This window comes from Aquarana catesbeiana, linkage group LG08 (assembly GCF_042186555.1).
Source record: "Aquarana catesbeiana isolate 2022-GZ linkage group LG08, ASM4218655v1, whole genome shotgun sequence".
Classification (NCBI taxonomy): Eukaryota; Metazoa; Chordata; class Amphibia; order Anura; family Ranidae; genus Aquarana; species Aquarana catesbeiana.
Window position 1 is genome coordinate 89,835,304 of NC_133331.1, and position 20,054 is coordinate 89,855,357.

The window sequence follows — 20,054 nt, forward strand, 5'->3', positions numbered from 1 at the left end:
ATTCTGTATCCATCCCTAAGCTTGTTTGATCCCCTGCCGCTGGTTTGTGGGTTCAGGAGTTCTGGTAAGAGTATCTACCCTTCCCCGGGTGGTGGATGCACAGTCCCCGGTGTTCCTTTCTTCTACATATGGTTGTTCGTCATCATCGTCATTGCATAGACTGTATTTCTTACTCACATTTGTCTAGTGGATTGAGGTTTATTCCAACATGAATGTTGGTGGACTTTTTGTTATTCATAGTTACATAGTAGGTGAAGTCGAAAAAAGACACAAGTCCATCAAGTCCAACCTATGAGTGTGATTATATGTCAGTATTACCTTGTATCTCCCTGTATGTTGTGGTCATTCAGGTGTTTATCTAATAGTTTCTTGAAACCATCGATGCCACCTGCTGAGACCACCGCCTGTGGAAGGGAATTCCACATCCTTGCCGCTCTTACAGTAAAGAACCCTCTACGTAGTTTAAGGTTAAACCTTTTTCTCTTCTAATTTTATTGAGTGGCTACGAGTCTTGTTAAACTCCCTTCCGCGAAAAAGTTTTATACATCATTGAGATTACAGCATTGTATTTGCACATTTATAATTTGCACTTCAAGGACTTACATATGAGTATTTATTACACTATTGAGTCATTTTTATACATACCTGTTCATTATGTGTTTTCATTTATATTAGCACTTTATGCACTTTATTGCTGACACATTATCATATTTATACTTTGATTATCAACACATGATACCAGCGCTGCACTTTTTATTCTATATCCTACACAACTTTGTCACATTGTAGTGTAAGCGGCTTCCTGATTTGGTTTGGAAGCGCAGTAATTTCACACATTTCAGATGAATTTAGTAATTGCTGTGTAGGATGAGTATGGAAAATGCTGTGGAGGCTGGAGCAAGTATGTTTTTACCAGTGCCTTTAACATGAGCTTCTCCGTAATTTTGGTGAAGGAGGAGAAACCCTTCAAATACCCTGTAGAATGTGCAGGTATTACAGAGTGGCATCACTGACAGTGAGATCTCCTGACAATTTCAGTGAGTTTGGAATTGCATGCTGCAATATGACTGCATACAGTATGTTGTAACATGTACAGTTATCCTAATGCCAATATTCATGATGGCTTCTTACAAGGAACTGTAAAGATTACAAAGAATTATCTTGACAAGGACATGTAATTGGTGAAGGAAGGAATTTTCTGTTTAGATTCAATTCACTGGTGATGAGGGCAGCCTGGACAAACAAGATTTTTTACCCACACTAAAGGAACCACTTTAAAGGTTACTGTTGATGACCGTGTGAAAATGAAAAACGACATGATATTAAATATGTTATGTTTCCAGGCACAGGTAGATATTGAAGGTCATCAAAGGACACCACACAGCACCTTTATGTGGACCAACACAGGAAAGAAAAAGTACTGTCTAAGCAAGAATTCTGCCCAAAGAAAGCATTAAAACCTTAAAGTGGTTGTAAACCGTTACATACCACTTACCTACAGGTAAGCCTATAATAAGGCTTACCTGTAGGTAACCTGCACGGTTTAGGAGATATTTACCATATATGCTTGCACCGACGTCATTGGCGCATGCGCACTAAAGAAAGGGCACGATCATGACGTTTCTACAGGGCCCATGCCGTGACCGTTGACTCCAGCGCGCATGCGTGGGAGTGATGTCACACTACTGCGGCTAGTCAAAGAGCCGGAGTCCACGGCATGCATGGGAGTGTCGTCACGCGATTCTGGTCAGTCACAGAGCCGGAGCTCACAGCCCCGGAAGGAAAAGGGGTGAAGATGGACGCAAGCATAAGCGGGGACATCACAGGCTTCGTTTGCAGGTAAGTGGCACATAATGGGCTAGTATGCAATGCAGTTTGGACGTACATCGGCGTACGGCGGTCCGGAAGTGGTTAAGAAGGATAGGATATTGGGTGAAGCCCTTCCCAATCTTCCTCAATTTATTTACAGAAGGGCCCCGACTCTTAGAGATGTTATTGCCCCTGGAGTGATTGACCCACCTGTCTATAGAGAAAACAGAATTTTTTATTTGACAGGTTTTTATGCTTGTGGTAGATGCATAGCATGCAGACAATGCAAGTGTAATATTAAAAAACGAAAAAAGTTCCCTTCCTTTTCTACTAATCATACATGCCACATTAAGAATTTAATTACATGCAACACTCAGGTGGTCGTATATATGCTGGAGTGCAATTGTGGACTCCAGCATATTGGTAGGACTTCTAGACCCTTAAGTGTACGCATTGGGGAGCATGTAAACAATATTAAAAAGGGACTAAGGTTTCACAGTGTTTCTAAACACTTTAGAGTTTGTCATGATAGGGACTCCAGGGAACTTATTTTGGGGTCTGGAAAAGGTCGATAAGCATTGGAGGGAGGTCATTATATCCGCCAACTTAGCCAGAGGGAATCCTTCTGGATTTTTGAGGCTAAGGTTTTAAAGCCTGATGGGTTAAATGTCAACTTCAACCTAAATTGTTTAATTTCTGATAGATAATTTGTTTTTTCAGTCTAATTACTTGGTTCATAATTTTCCAATTAAGGAATTATTTCTTTTACGTTTTAAAAGTTTTTTTTATTATTATATTTATTAAGATATATATTTTAATATTTGCATTGTATTTGTGCAGAGGTCTCTGGTTTTAATGTGTATTGATTTATGGATGTGCAGGATAACAGTGGGGGCTTTATTCAGTAGTATGTTTCCTTTTATTTATTGGTACATGCAATGCCTTTTTATAATTTCCACTAGGGGTCAGCAGTTTGCTGCCAGTAGTTTATTTGGCAATGTAAGAGTGCTACTTCCTTTATGTGGATTCACTGCATGTCAGGCCTGTTGTTGTCTTTCCTGTAGAGGGAGAGGTTTCATTCTGCCGCCTCTGTTTGCGTCTCCTCTTGACGATCACGCTGTGTATATAAATGATCGGGTGATGCTAGTTGGCTCCGCCCCACTGAGGAAGTTCGTATGAACGTAACGCATACGGGGGAGGAGTCACGTCTTGACGTCACCGCTGTCATCCGGGATCTTTATGCTTTTGAAGTCTGCTCCTACATGCGCTGTTGCAATGAAGCCCTTGTGAGTAGCCATTTGTTCATTAATAAAGCTTTTTAAAGAAATCATCAGTGTGCACTTAGATTTTGCTTCTCTCTTACCATTATACCCCTGGGATTCCGATCAATGGATCCAGATCTTTTTTGGAGGTTATACCCATATGGGACATGCACTGTTGACCATCTGTTAGTTCAGTGGTCCACACCTAGAGGTGAGCAAAGCAAGTGTGCTGGAGGTGGAGGGAAAGTCACCCTTACATTGAAATTTCTCACAGGGACTCTTTGCATAATTTTCTATTTATATGGACTTTTTCATTACATTTGAAATGTTTTATTGAGCCCAGATATTGTGCTGCACTCCTTTGTATTATATATATATATATATATATATATATATATATATATATATATATATATATTTATATATATATATATACAGTGGGGATGGAAAGTATTCAGACCCCCTTAAATTTTTCACTCTTTGTTATATTGCAGCCATTTGCTAAAATCATTTAAGTTCATTTTTTTCCTCATTAATGTACACACAGCACCCCATATTGACAGAAGAACACAGAATTGTTGACAAAAGAAAAACTGAAATATCACATGGTCCTAAGTATTCAGACCCTTTGCTGTGACACTCATATATTTAACTCAGGTGCTGTCTGTTTCTTCTGATCATCCTTGAGATGGTTCTACACCTTCTTTTGAGTCCAGCTGTATTTGATTATACTGATTGGACTTGGTTAGGAAAGCCACACACCTGTCTATATAAGACCTTACAGCTCACAGTGCATGTCAGAGCAAGTGAAAATCATGAGGTCAAAGGAACTGCCTGAAGAGCTCAGAGACAGAATTGTGGCAAGGCACAGATCTGGCCAAGGTTACAAAAATATTTCTGCTGCACTTAAGGTTCCTAAGAGCATAGTGGCCTCCATAATCCTTAAATGGAAGACGTTTGGGACGACTAGAACCCTTCCTAGAGCTGGCCGTCCTGCCAAACTGAGCTATCGGGGGAGAAGAGCCTTGGTGAGAGAGGTAAAGAAGAACCCAAAGATCACTGTGGCTGAGCTCCATAGATGCAGTCAAGAGATGCAAGAAAGTTGTAGAAAGTCAACCATCACTGCAGCCCTCCACCAGTCGGGGCTTTATGGCAGAGTGGCCCGACGGAAGCCTCTCCTCAGTGCAAGACACATGAAAGTCCGTATGGAGTTTGCTAAAAAACACCTGAAGGACTCCAAGATGGTGAGAAATAAGATTCTTTGGTCTGATGAGACCAAGATAGAACTTTTTGGCCTTAATTCTAAGCGGTATGTGTGGAGAAAACCAGGCACTGCTCATCACCTGTCCAATACAGTCCCAACAGTGAAGCATGGTGGCGGCAGCTTCATGCTGTGGGGTGTTTTTCAGCTGCAGGGACAGGGACAGGATGGTTGCAATCGAGGGAAAGATGAATGCGGCCAAGTACAGGGATATCCTGGACGAAAACCTTCTCCAGAGTGCTCGGAACCTCAGACTGGGCTGAAGGTTTACCTTCCAACAAGACAATGACCCTAAGCACACAGCTAAAATAACGAAGGAATGGCTTCACAACAACTCCGTGACTGTTCTTGAATGGCCCAGCCAGAGCCCTGACTTAAACCCAATTGAGCATCTCTGGAGAGACCTAAAAATGGCTGTCCACCAACATTTACCATCCAACCTGACAGAACTGGAGAGGATCTGCAAGGAGGAATGGCAGATGATCCCCAAACGGCGACACCAAAATGGCGGCAACACCAAAACAGAGAACCCCCCAGGTGGGGTCAAGGTGTGAGGTCAGAGTGGATGGGTTGGAAAGGTGACCCCTTGGAAGGGGAGAGAAGTGAACAAGGTATCTGCCTAGAAAACAAATGTACGGAATAAGTGAGTTTGTAATGTGAAAATGTAAAAAGTTGGTGTAGAAGAAGTGAAATAGGGAAGATGGTGAAGAGAACAGAAGGAAAAAGGATGTGCAGAAAGGGGAATTGAAGGAGAAAGGGGGAATAGGGAAAAGAGAAGAGGAAGAAAAAGAAAAAAAGGGGGGGGGGGAAAGAAAAGCAAAAGGGGGAACATAAGGATAGAAGCTGGGGGAAACGGAAAGGCCAGAATGGTCACAGGAGTAACCCAAAAAGGAGAGAAGTGACTAGTGGAATGCAAGAGGGAACATACCTGTGCAAGTGTGGATAAGGGCAATGGTGCCGGTAGCCGTGTGATAACAAATGAATAGTGATTAGCAGGAAGGTCAGAGTGTAAGACCCCGCACTGGGAGATAGTACTGCGGGGAGTGCCGCCAAAGAATGGCCCCCAACGTCAAGCACCAGTAGCCTAGAGGGAGCAGGGGAGCGCCCCGACCCAGCCAGCTGGCCACCCAGACTGGCCAGTCGAAAGCGACCTTCCGAGCTCATCAAGCGCTGGAGAGTGGAACCTCAAGCAGCCACTATAAGGCGCCACGCTGGACGCCGAACAGCCGGCGCGAGAAGCGTGACGTCGACACGCAGTGGGGAAGACCCCGCCCACCCAACGTCAGAGGAAAGGGGGCGGGGGGGGAACCACAGTGCGCGTCGTAGCTTCGGGACAATGCAGAAAGTGCCGGCAAGAGCAAGCGGCAGCCAAAACCATCAGTGCACACACACATTGGAAGAGCCGACTTGGTCAAAAGATAGAACAAATAGGGTGATAACCCAGTAAATGTATCTTAATGGGAGCAATCAATATACATAAATGAAGAATTCAGAGTCATTGTGTAAATAGATAAATTGTAGAATGGGCAAATAAAAAATGGGGATATTAGATAAAAGGTAGGTTAAAGTATATAATATATAGTACTTAGTAATGCGTCCATGTGCCTCCATCCCTAATTAGTAAATTAGAAGGGGTAGAACAATGCGTATTGGGACTTTGCATGAGGATAGTGGGGCCGTTCAGAACCCCTCCTCCATCCCGGTTCAGTATATAATAGGGGGAGAACAAGTGCGGGACTTTAAATAAGGCACATGGGAGCAGAAGTATAAATAAGATAAGAAATGCAGTTTATTAATAGAATATAACAAAAATTCATATATTTACATATTTAGGCACATAGCTCTACATATGTTGGCACATAGCTCTATAATGATAATTTGTAGTCAAAAAGATGCATTCCATCAAGGACTTCTAATACAAACAGATAAGTACAATTAAAATTGGAACGTTCACACATGTGGGTTGATATTTGTGTACACATAACGGTAGTTGTAAGCGCTACGCCGTTTGGGGACCTTATAGCCACTCATCAGGAGCATAACCGTAGTGACCACCTATGAATTGGGGAGATAGCAGTATTGAATAGTATGAAAACACTAGTGGGTAAATGTAAAACATAATTCTCTCATTATTACTCTAAAGCCATGGACTTACAATAGTGTCTGCGCATGGGCGGCGCGGCCCCGGATGCCAAGCCAACCAATAATGCCAAGGCCCGAAGCTGAGGGGGCATATCTCAGCGGCGACACCAAAACAGAGAACCCCCCCAGGTGGGGTCAAGGTGTGAGGTCAGAGTGGATGGGTTAGAAAGGTGACCCCTTGGAAGGGGAGAGAAGTGAACAAGGTATCTGCCTAGAAAACAAATGTACGGAATAAGTGAGTTTGTAATGTGAAAATGTAAAAAGTTGGTGTAGAAGAAGTGAAATAGTTGGAGCTGTGATAGTTTCAAAAGGTGGCTCTACAAAGTATTGACTTTAGGGGGGTGAATAGTTATGCACATTTAATTTTTCTGTTATTTTGTCCTATTTGTTGTTTGTTCACAATAAAAAAAAAAAAAACATCTGTGGGCATGTTCTGTACATTAAATGATGCAAATCCTCAAACAATTCAAAATAATTCCAGGTTGTGAGGCAACAAAACACGAAAAATGCCAAGGGGGTGAATACTTTTGCAAGGCACTGTATAATAAAATATTTAGAAAAATGTGAGGGGTGTACTCACTTTTGTGAGATACTGTGTGTGTATATATATATATATATATATATATATATATATATATATATATATATATATATATATATATATATATACACACACACACATCTAGAGATAAAACTTTTTTTTGGATAGAGTGGAGATGGATTAGACCCCCGGTTTATATTGCTGTCTTTGCCCCCGTTACGGAGATGAACCCTATCTATTTGTTCAGTTTACTGTTGAAAGTGAAAGAAATCCCAAATTTTGGGTTGTCCCCAGAAAAGTAATACAGGAAAATATTTCAATGGGGACACCAAGGAATTCTTTTAATTTGTAGGGATTTCCTCTAACTTCCTGTTTTGGCTATGGGACAGGAAATGAAGGGAAATCTCCCAAATGACAATGGGGGTTATTTACTAAAGGAAAATCCACTTTGCACTGCAAGTGCACTTGGAAGTAAAGTCGCTGTAGATCTGAGCGGGACATGCAAGTGTAGCAATAACTCTCGGTGGAGCTGCTGATTTAAACGGGCTGTTACTTTCACTCTCGATACCTCTGTTTCACCGACACCGGGTCTAGGGTTCCGTTGAGTTTACCTCCGGACTATATAAGCACCAACACTTGAGTAGGTTTTCAATGCTTTAATGAACCAAGTAACAAAGGAAGTAGCAGGAAAGAGGCAAGAGGAAAGCTGCAGGGAAGCTCAAATACCTTTCTTTAGGATTCTTTAGAACGTCCTTTAGAGTTCAACACTGTAATTGAATGCAATCCCCTTGTGGGACACGATCTTTGCTCGCCTGGATAGGCCTCTCTCACTTGCCTAGCAGCCAGTACGTAGCACGAACAAAAGTCTCTGCCACAGACTTGCTTGGAATAAAACCCGTACGATCCTCTGCCACAAGATGTATTGGTTTGCGGTGAATGTCAGACACAGTACTTGGACCTCTAAGCCAACCGGCAGTACTATGCAGTAAGACTACTTCAGGATACGTCCTCCAACCGAGTCACCAGGCCCCTCTCCAGACCAGCACTCTGCATGATCCTTCCATGACGGGTCCTCCCCTGGGATCTCCTCAGTTGTCCAGCTTGCACATGATTGGATGATAAAATCAGCAGAGCTTCCCCTCATTTCAGATCTACCCCTTAAATTTAGAGCGACTGCACTTCCAAGTGCACTTTCAAGTGCACTTGCAGTGCAAAGTGGATTTACCTTTCGTAAATAACCCCCAAATGTTTTCTTTTTACAGTATATTGGTGGAAGAAGGGTATTTAGATTTGTGTGTGATTTTAAAACTATTTTCATTTGAAGTTTGATAAAAATATTTTGTATTTACTTAATTTTACTTGGTTGTTATTGATATGCCATGTGTGTCCTCTGAAAGCAGCTTCCCCTTGACTAGTACCCCAGTTCCTTTTTTTCTTTTGTATTAATACATATGATGCAGGGACTGCGCTGACTTGGCATATTTCTACAGTTTAAATCATTTTACCTCTTTATTATCAATGAAAACTGACAGGGGTTCTAATTCTTCTCCACTGTATCCATCTCACTGGAGATCACGACTTCTATCAGTGCCCAGCTGAGCGCTGGTTAAGGTTTGTAGGAGGAGTTTTCATTCTCCTCCGACTGTCCTATGAGGCTGTATGACCCCTAACCCTCTTTCTGGACAGTGCTGATTGGCCCTGTGCTGATCACATGCCCAAAGAAAAGAAAAAAACTCTAGCAATACACACCAAACTAAGTATTTGCAGAAAGCCTCCCATGGCTCTGTTCTATCAGCAGATGGATTGGGGACTGTGGAGGAAGGGGAGGATCAAAGAAGACAGGATTAAACAGCCTTTTTACACAATGCGGAGGATGAACCCTTTAGGTTCCACAGTGAGTATAACAAGCATGCTTTACTGCATATACAGACTGATTTAATTGTACGTTTAGAAACACTTTAAGAGGAAAATAACTCTTCGCGAATTGAGCCCCGTGTCTTTACCTTACATTCTGTAAATCTCGCCTTACACAAACATGACTTTGCAGTTTTTTCACATTTGCACGTCTTTCCCAACTTTTACAGTGGGTAACAGTTGACAACAGACCTACATTCATTTCTGTGATAAAATAAAGTATCCTACAGGGCATAGTGGATGGCAGTACAGTCCTGCTTTTTTGGTCTGTCTCTGTGTGGACCTGTAATGACATCTGCCATGTCAGCTGAGAATTAAAAACTGTTCTTCTTTAACTTCAGTTCAGCCACTATGTAATCTGTTTATACAGACAAAGCAAACTATACCCGCTAATTAAACCTGAGACAAAGCTGTCATGTGAGAAATGGAAGGATGCATAGTAAGATATTGAGGCTGATTCATTAAAGGAGTTAGTAAACTTGTGTGAATATTTACTTAAATTTTCCATTTAAAGAGGCACTGCAGTCTGCTCACATAATTTGTAATAAAAATATATTTGCCATTCTGAAGCTTCCCTCCAACCACTTTGCATATTATTTTATATATACTGTGATTCTGTACTTGCCAAACATGCTGCAGAAATCTCCCTCCACTGAGTCTGGCTGCATCCATTTTAACTGTGGGCAGCTGAAGCTGCTGCCTGTTCACTTGATTTACACAAACACACAGAAGGCAAACCTCCAGCTCTGCAGCTCTCATTGGCCCTCTTATGACTCATCCCCCCTCCCTTCCTGGCAAACTCTTACGAGAGTGAGAGAGAGAGAGAGCTGTGCGTGATGTCATAAGCCTAGGCTTTTTGCCAGACAAGAAACAGGAAGTGGGCTGTATAAGGTGTTTACTTGCAGAAAAAAAAATGTTTTACTATCCAAAGTTAAAACAACAAGGGCAGAAGATTTAATAGATAGAAAGATGAAAAAATGACTGAAGGTCCGCTTTAAGTAATAAGCAGATCCCTTTGATTTTGTCTGTGCAGGACTGAATAATTGAAGTGAATAATAATACATTTTACCATGTGAGGATTCGCAATTCCTTTATTAAATCAGCCATTTGCATCAGGGTTTTGTAGATGCAACTTCTCTCTCTATGGATATAATGTACAGATATTATTATCATTTGCAGGATATATATGTAACACTAATTTTAAAAAGTCAAGAAAATTACTATCTTTATTTATATGGGGAACTGAGAAAGAGTATAGCTGATAAGAATTGAAATATCAGGTTCTGCTATTGTGCTCCACTAATGTGCTCTCAGGACTCTTGCAGGACAAGATGCCTGTCAGCCAGTTTCATCTCGACTTTTTTGCATAGGTGTGTGGAAGGTTGGGCTTCTTTCTGTGGTTATTGTGGGAGTATACACGTCACAGAAGCATTTGCAAACAGGTTTACATCTAATAGTTTTCAGAGAAAAGCAGAGATTGTGCATGAGATTCCACAACTGGCTAAAACAATTATTTTCACAACTGCAAATCTGTTTTTTAATGAAGTATTAAGCTTAACTGTTTGCACACCTTTGAAAAGAAAAACAAACTGAAGACAGCAACAGGACAAGATTAAAGCAAGAAGAATTATTTCTTCTGGAAAAAATAATATTAACTTTCTGAAGCTCAGAAGACACCAAGAAAAGGAAAACTCTTTTCTTTCTTTGTTGATACATCCCAAAGCCAAAAAATGGATAAATTTCGTATGATCTTCCAGTTCCTGCAAGCCAACCAAGAATCTTTCATGAATGGAATATGTGGTATCATGGCACTTGCGAGTGCCCAACTATACACAACATTTGATTTTAATTGCCCGTGTCTTCCAAACTACAACTTGTCCTATGCTATGGGGGTTATGTGTGTACCACCTATCGTCTTTTTTTTATTGGGGTTTGTAATGAACAATAATGTCTCAATGCTTGCCGAGGAATGGAAGAGGCCAACAGGCATGAGGCAGAAAGACGCAGCTGTATTGCGATATATGTTCTGTTCAATGACTCAGAGAGCATTAATTGCCCCAGCAGTATGGATATCAGTGACGTTGCTACATGGTGAGAGCTTTATATGTGCATTTAGCACATCTATTCCTGTGGACACGCTGGGAAATATGACTGGCGTAGATCTATCTGAAAAGGAAATCAGGCGAATACTGGCCAGGATTCCTTGCAAGGATATTTATGATGGACATCATATCATACCACAGGAAGTGGCAACCAGATACCTGCGCTGCATTTCTCAGGTGACACATCCCATCTTTTATTTTACTATTAACTATGTTAGGTTAGTTCTTGCATTTGTTTTGTGATTTCTTTTCACTATATGAGCACTATATGACTGGGGAGTGATATTAAGATTTATTATGACATTATGAGTGGTCCACTGACCATTTGTCGCACATTAGGCCATCTGGTCATTCACTATGGCATTTAGGCACATTCTTTAAATCTTGTTATATTCACAGCTTTTTGCTGTACACTAGGGTTTATATTCTTAAATTGAATTGTCTAGTCTCATTACTATTCATTAAGTCTACCTTGCATAGACTACTGCTGAAGGGATGGCAGCTGAAGATGCCAGCTCTGGGCGCCATGCGTAAAACCTCCCCCTCTCGTTTTTCCACAATATGTACTTAATAAGTTGCACTCTCAGCATTAGCATAAGTGTTCACATTTTAATGGTAAACCACCGATGATGATCAATGTCAGTCTCAGCTCATCCTTTAAAGCATTTCAACAGAGAAAATGTGTTAATTGTAGAAGATCCCCTAGATGTATAATCCCTAGTCCTACAGCCACTGGCCCTGCTGATCACAGGAAATAACTTACTGATTTGATTTTATAAGTGATTAGCTCATCTATCCCTATAGGAGACCCATCGTGCTCAGGACCATCTTAAGAGCATTATAGGCCCCTGGGCAATATAGTGCACTGGGGACCTGTCTACACAATCACGCACGAGAATAAAAATGCAAATGATCAAAAAGGCTATATTTATTGGTACTTCCAACAAAATCAGTGTTTAAACATTAACACAACGTTTGGACAATATAACACGAGTTTGATGGGCACAGTGGCAGCGCTTAATGGGCACAGTGGCAGTTTTTGATGAGCACAGTGGCTGCGTTTGATGGGCACAGTGGCAGCTTTGATGGGCACAGTGGCAGCTTTGATGGGCACAGTGGCTGTGTTTGATGGGCACAGTGGCAGATTTTGAGGGGCACAGACAGTGGCTGTGTGTGATGCACAACTTGAATGTACTTAAGTAGACAGTGTTAGACTTACTTGAGGCCGCCGGCCTGGTGCAGTACAGTGTGTCACTCACAGCAGCAAGGAAGCACCAGCTATCAAGGGCCGTCTTTCCGCTCCGCTCCCTCTCCACGCTGTCTGAAAAACATGGCAGAGGTGGGCGGAGCTTGTTCACTAGCAGCTGGGGCAGCCGTGGCGCGCTATGAATGCTGGGGCAGCTGCGGCCTCTGACTGACGTCACCGGTTGCTAGCTAGACGCCGGGCGGCCGGCGATTCTAGCAAGTGAGCAACCAGTGCAGTCAGTCAACTTAAGCAGCAGATTGCAGCACTGAGGATCGGCCCTGGATGGGGCCCTCCAGACAAGTGGGGCCCCCGGGCAACTGCCCAGCGTGCCCAGTGAAAAAAACTGCCCTGATCATGCTCATTCCTGCATTCTACCCACAGCTTAGAGTCGCCAGACCTCAGACACTAAGCAAATGAGGATTCAAGCCTAATAAAACTCATTTGCATTTGCTGACATCTGCTCCCAGCTAACTCCAGAGATTCAAGAGATAAAGGAACAACTCTCCAGGGTGAAAACAGCAGGTATATGTGCTATATTCACCTGCTAGTCATAAATATGTCCTTCTAGAAGCAAAATGCACCAATTTTGTAACAGATCATGTTATGTTTAATACAAGTCTGTGCTTTGTCAATGCAGGGCAAATCAACAAGTTCATTTTAACCCTTTTATGACAGGAGGCCACTGATACATGGATGCTCAGATCAACATAAGCAGCATTAGTGGCTACTCAAACACCTGACAGAGTCACACAGGGGTAAGAGTCCTAGGCTCTGTGTATCCAAGTTGCAACTTGGAGTTTACTACTACTCCCTTTCTTGAATAAAACAAATGGTGCTGTAGGAAAACTAAACTTTACATACACTAGAAGAGTTAGTGCCGGTTCACACCAGCATGGCTTCAAAATCGTGTGACTTTGAAGCCGACATCCCTGCACAACTTCATCATGGCTTGCATACGACTTCTTTAACAGAAGTCAATGCAAGTCACGTTGAAGTTGCCCCAAAGTAGTGCAGGAACCTTTTCCAGTCGAAGTGACTTGAGTCGCACTGATTAGAATGGTTCCATTGCTGTTAATGGGGCGTGACTTGTCATGCAACTTTGCAACTTTGTTGCATGACAAGTCGCGGTCGTGTGAACCGTTCATAAATGCTTATTTTAAGAACAATCCTTCAGTTTTCTAATCATTACTGGGGTTAAACTTTTCTCAAAGGAACCACAAATGTGTTTTTCATTTAGGAAAGTCCATGTGTCCTAAAATCAAATGTTAAAAGCAAATGTTTTTTTAAATACTTTCGAATTACATACTTTTAGTCATTGAATGTACCAATGAGAATTTTCATATCAATGTGTAAACTAATGTTTGTTCAGTCAATATTCTACTAGTAACTAGTGTATGGCAAGCTTTAAAGTGGATCTTCACCATCTATATGAAGTTCTCACTTCTCCACCCCTCTTCTACATAAATGCAGCAGTGTTTTTTTTTTTAATTCCTTGTTTTTAGCAAACAGCTTGAGCCCGCACCTCCATGCACATCATTCACCTAGGCGAATGACGTGCACAGTGCTCGCTGGGCCATTAGTCATTCATTCTGTAGGTAGGAGAGTGGCGGGTCTAGCAGTGCATCATCGTAAGGCCCTGCCAGCTGAACCCGAAAGAACCGGCGAACCTCTCAATGATGTCACAAGTAAGATGGTGGCGTGGGACCGAGCAGTGTTTGTTGACAGAAGGATGTCAGTGGGGTAACGCTGGATCTGGTGGCTGGGTGAGTATCTAAACTGTGCCTACAACACCACCCGGTAAGCAGAGGTATAGAGAAAAAATGGGAGGGGGGCTGAAGGCCCTCGTTGAGAGAGGTATGCCAAGGTAAATTTATTCCTAGGCAGATAAACTTCAAGTATGGCTATTCAAAAAGTTGAGCGTGGATAGAGAGCACTACTGCACAATTATAATTCTTCCACTACCCCTGATTTCAGCAGCAACAAAGTTGGTGGTACAATCTAATGCTAGCTCCTATTCCTGAAAGAAAAATCCCTTTTAAAAGAAACATTTTTAAAAGAGAATTTTTTCCAGAGCTATTAAATGTAGTGCAATTTACCTTTGCAAAGAATACCCAATCACTTTCAAGGAAAATAAACAAATTGCTTGCATATGATTGGATGATGGAGGACAGCATCAACCCTAAATGGTAATCTTCACATAGTCCTGTCATCTAATTGCAGATGCCACAAGAGAAGAAGTGCTGAGTTTAGCCTGGAGTTTTAACCCAGGTAGTAAGGCGCCTTTCACACTGACGGCTATTCTGCCGCAGTTAAAAGCATGTTTTTTTCCTGTGAAATTCAAGACTCCAGGCACTGTGATCAGCTGCATTTGCACAGTGCGATTAGCTGCGGTTGCCAGTGCGATTAGCTGCTGTTGCGTTTAGCTGCGGTTTGCCATTTCCATGGCAACCCGACAGGGTACCAACTCACACTGCTTGGTATGAATCTTGAGGGGGAACTCCACACCAAATTTTAAATAAAAAACCGGCGTGGGTTCCCCACAGGGGCATACCAGGCCCTTCGGTCTGGTACGGATGTAAAGGGGAACCCCCTATGCCGAAAAAACGGCGTGGGGTCCCCCCCAAGATCCATAACAAACCCCGATCCGAGCACGCAGCCCGGCCGGCCAGGAAAGGGGGTGGGGACAAGCGAGCGCCCCCCCCTCCTGAACTGTACCAGGCCGCATGCCCTCAACATGGGGGGTGGGTGCTTTGGGGGAGGGGGCGCCCTGCAGGCCCCCCCACCACAGAGCACCTTGTCCCCATGTTGTTGAGGACAAGGGCCTCTTCCCGACAACCCTGGCCGTTGGTTGTCGGGGTCTGCGGGCGGGGGGGCTTATCGGAATCCGGGAGCCCCCTATAAGAGGGCCCCCATATCCCGGCCCCCCACCCTATGTGAATATGTATGCTCGGATAAGGGTCTGGTATGGATCTTAGGGGGGACCCCACGCCGTTTTTTCGGCGTAGGGGGTTCCCCTTAACATCTGTACCAGACCGAAGGGCCTGGTATGCCCTTGGGGGGAACCCACGCTCAAATTTGGCGTGGAGTTCCCCCTCAAGATTCATACCAAACAGTGCCGGGCATTGGCGGGGATCCGAGTCGGATCCCCGTGCTTGTCGCTCATTGGGAAAGGAAAAATCATTTTTCCTTTCCTGATGAGCAGCTCGGAGCTGTTATCCACAGCTGACACAGTGCACTGCGAATACCTGCAGTTATGTGTGGATAGCTGCGCTAAATCGCTCCTGGACGCAGGCAATTCTATTTTTTCTATCCGCACAGAACTGCATGTATCAAATTCGCAGCTAAATGCAGTGTGTGAATGGGGCCATAGGAAAGCATTGTGTGCTTTTATCTGCGATAGAAAATTAGAAAATCCGCAGCTAAAAGCACCATTCTATCCGTCCGTGTGAAAGGGGCCTAAGAGCCCTGCTCTTTTATGAGTGGTGATGTGTGTGTTCACGCCACCCCATCTGGTGGAGTAAAACTGCAAGTCATTGAGAATGCATGTCGTCACAGAGACAATGTTACATGGCCAATTCAATGGAAAAGCTTGTATAAATATAGCAGGTAAAATAAGTATTGAACACGTCACCATTTTTCTAGGTAAATATATTTCTAAAGGTGCTATTGACATAAAATTTTCACCACATGTCAGTAACAGCCCATGCAATCCACACATACAAAGACATACCAAAACAAATAAGTTCAGAAATTAAGTTATGTTTAATAAAATGGAATGACACAGGGAAAAAGTATTGAACACGCTAACTGAAATTTATTTAATACTTCACACAAAATCCTTTGTTGGTAATGACAGCTTCAAGATGCCTCCTGTATGGAGAAATTAGTCACATGCATTGCTGAGGTGTGATTTGCAACAATAAGGTAGAGAGAGAGCTCTTTGCTTTCATGAGATGTTTCTTGTGTGACACCTTGGTAATGAGACACCTTTTTATAGGCCATCAGTTGAGACTGAACCAGCTGATATTATTTGCACTGACAAGGGGCAGGATTGCTTTGTAATTACTGATAGATTTCAGCTGGTCTCTTGGCTTTCTTCATGCGTTCAATACTTTTTCCCTGTGTCATTCCATTTTTTTACACATAACTTAATTTCTGAACTTATTTTTTCTTGGTTTCTTTGTATGTATGGATTGCATGGGTTGTTACCAACATGTGGTGAAAATGTCATGTCAATAACACCTTTAAAAGTGTATTTACCTAGAAAAATGGTGATGTGTTCAATACTTATTTTACCCACTGTATATTGAAAACAAGCTGCCAACACACTAATCTTCCCTAAGGAACAAATTTCTGATCACTTTTCTGTGAACAAGGAGGCTAATAAAATCCCATTTTTTTGTCATTTACGCACATTCACCATGCTCTACATATATAGGCTATAAATCATGACTATAGTTCAAATGAGCAAATTAATACAAAGTTTTTGGCTAAGCACACAAAAAATATGGAGGTGGAGGTTATTTGAACACATTCCAAATATTCAGTTAGGTTTTATTCACACTGAATCCAACATTGAAAACGTGCAACTTCAGGTGCAACTTGGAAGACATCTGTGTGACTTCATGCACAGAAGTCTATGCAAGTTGCACCTGAACTTACAAAAAGTAGTGCAAGAACTACTTTCAAAATTGGTGCGACTCTGATGGAGTCAGTCACATCGAGTTGACTGCTTCCATCGCGGACAATAGGCTTTCATTGCGGACAATAGGAAACTATCAAATGGCATGACAAGTTGCACCGCTGTGACCAGGGGCTTAATATTCTGCTGAAAACACCTGCTGTGTCTGTTTCTCATTAGTGTCACATGTCATTTGTATCATGTGGCATTCAATAGTAATCCATGAATAGGAAACTTTGAACAATTCTGTAATAAAAAATAAAAAAAGAAGAATGAAAGCTGTTAGCAGGTATAAACTATAAGCACCCAGGGCCGCTGTTAGAAATTATGTGGCCTCGTACAGCCTACCTGATGGGGCCCCCTTTTGACTCTGCACATGTACAGTACATTAAAGATCACTCCGCCAGGGAAGGCAGGGGGCAGCCAGCTTGAACTATTGAGCAATACAACATGCACTCTGAAAATTGTGAAAAAGTCACTTCAAAGCGCCCATCTTCTGGGCCCCTCTATTGACCCGATAGGGCCCAGGAAAATATAATTTTACACTCCCTTAGCAAGTAGGAACAGGGAGAAAGGATTAGTAAGCCCTAGTTTTTAGCTGGCAGAAATGAACTATAAAGCTTTCCATGCCCCCCTGTTGAGGTGATGGGGCCCTGTACAACAGGACTAGTTGTACTGCCCTATCAGCGGCCCTGCAAGCACATATGAGATACTTATACATACCTGCAGCAGCTCTCATTTCCCTGTGCTATGGCCAAATGGTTTGCCATTCTGAACAGGAAAAGCTCTGGCAATTTTGGTATTAAATGGAGCATGACCACCCACTCCAAACTCCCATATATTGTTATTGGCCTACAAGGTAGTCCGTCATAGTGATGGGCCCACAGAAATTTATAAATAGTCTAACAGCTTTGTACTTTTATATGGCTAGCTTTATAGAACAAACTAAAATATATACCTGTTTAATTTCTAGGCATTTGGATGGACCTTTGTTTTACTCATGACCTTCCTGGCATTTCTCATCAGAGCCATACGACCCTGCTTCACACAAGCAGCCTTTCTTAAGAGCAAATATTGGTCACACTATATTGACATTGAGCGCAAGCTTTTCGATGAAACCTGTACGGAACATGCAAAAAGTTTTGCAAAGCTCTGCATTCAGCAATTCTTCGAGAACATTAACCGAGACATGGACATAGGTCATCCCCATATTCTAGAGAGGGAACCGAAGGAGTCGAAGGAAACAGAGCAGGAGGAGGCAGACAAACTTCTGGGAGTCACCAGCCAGGGAACAATGAACGCTCTTCTACAGAATTGGCACAAATGTAAACCCCCTTTAAACCTGAAATCCTATGAACATTTAAATGGAAATGGATGTATTAAGGAAACTTTTGAGCTCAATAACCTAAATATACCCAAGAAAGAAATTGTAACGTATTACAGTAAGGTTTAAAGACCAGGTGTCTTGAACAGAAGACAAAACTGTGAAAAATTAAATTTAGGCCTAGAAACCATGTGGAAATAAACTAACTCCTGAAGAATGGAAATTTTTCTTAGCCAATTTACAGAGGTGGGCCAAAATTTTAAATTGATCCAATCACTGTGATTACATCTTGACAAACTTTTTCTGTTGTGCCTGCAATGCTTTGTGAAGAACATATTTATGTAGAAAATAGTGTTCTTGTTAACAGAAAATGTAACTCAATGAAGGAGGTTGAAGAAATTGATGGAGTGGACAGTGAAGTTAAACGTGTTAGAATTACTTGTTTCAAAAAGCATGGGGTGAAAGTCAAAGTTGCTGCCCTGCTGTTCACTTTGGGAACTTTCTACAACAGTCTTTTATATAAAGGGAAAGTATATGCCTATCAGACAAAAATCTAGCTTTCATTTGAGACAAGCTTGGCCATCATGTTCAGTTTCATGTTGTGGATGTGTTTTAACTTACATAAGTATGTAGAAAGGATGTCTTTGGTTAAATGTTCCAGGTATATCCAACAGCTAAAGTACATATTCCAAGAACACATTTGATGTATCAGATCTCCAAATTGGCCTGGCATTGCCTGTTATCTTTCAGAAGACAATGGTACCTACAACTCCTGTGACCTGGAGAAAACAGCATCTAAACTTCTACCTGTTGCACCAAGACTTTATGAGTGTGTTTCCAGTGGCACAAGCTTTCCAATAACAAAAAGTTGATAATATATTGGGAGCAAATTTTACAACAGTATTAACAGATATGTTTATTATATAGTCAATGAGACTGAAATGTGAAGCTTTGATCACTTTTTGTGATGACTTTATTAATCTGTAGGTGCTGAAAAAAAGACTGTTTATTTAATTTTAAATCGAAGCACAATACTTATTGTGCAACTCATACTGTTCTTAAAATGTTCAATAAAACAAAGTTATTTAAAAAAAAAAATCTACTTTTGTTGTATACTGATACAATACTATTCCAAGCTCATCAAAGTATTTTTGTGAGCACAGCATGGTATGTTTTGTGCTGCTTTACTGAATAACTCCAAATATGACAGTATATTTACCATGGCAAAAAGGTGTTATATCTTAAAGGAGAAAAATAGCATATTTTGAGTTAGTATGTAAGGGGAGCTTCATGGTTGGCTGAATTTGGTGCCAAAAGCACAAGTCCCTACCCTCACACTTCAGCCCTGCTAGAACACTTTCCCTCCTGCTGAGGCCAAACCCTCTGCCATCTTGTGCCATGGTCCTTGCTATAGGCCTTTACTTAACATTCCCAGCCATAGGCCTTTGTTTCCCCAAGGAAGGAATGTCCATGCATGAAGTCGTTTTGCTGCGCTTTACTGGTGGTATTCAGAAAAAGGCATTACAGTCTTATCACAAGGACATACATTCCGGAGTCACTTGGCATCACACAGTCAATCGCAATTAGTGGATGGTCCGCAGTAGTCACATGTGCAAGCATGTGCACCACCATAGCAGCCATCTCCCTTACAGTCTCTCCTCTGCCCAGGGTCATTAGCGCTCAACAAGGCTGTGCTTTCTGAACTCACCGACTTGCTAGGTACATCTCTCCTGGGAACCCTCCAGGGGAACAGCCTCACACAAGGATCACCA

The 20,054-nt window shown here is 42.1% G+C and overlaps 1 protein-coding gene across 1 annotated transcript; it reads left to right on the top strand.

Moving 5' to 3' along the window:
- The first annotated feature begins 10,389 nt into the window (after positions 1 to 10,389).
- Positions 10,390 to 19,372, top strand: CALHM1 (calcium homeostasis modulator 1). Its single transcript, XM_073595157.1, has 2 exons — positions 10,390 to 11,208; positions 17,932 to 19,372. The coding sequence occupies exons 1-2, from the start codon at positions 10,660 to 10,662 to the stop codon at positions 18,409 to 18,411; spliced, it is 1,029 nt and encodes a 342-aa protein (XP_073451258.1). The 5' UTR covers positions 10,390 to 10,659; the 3' UTR covers positions 18,412 to 19,372.
- The last annotated feature ends 682 nt before the right edge of the window (positions 19,373 to 20,054 follow it).

Coding starts and splice junctions, on each gene's coding strand:
- CALHM1 (XM_073595157.1), top strand. CDS start 10,660: ATGGATAAATTTCGTATGATCTTCCAGTTCCTGCAAGCCAACCAAGAA. Junction 11,209..17,931: donor ACCTGCGCTGCATTTCTCAG/GTGACACATCCC, acceptor TTTAATTTCTAG/GCATTTGGATGGACCTTTGT.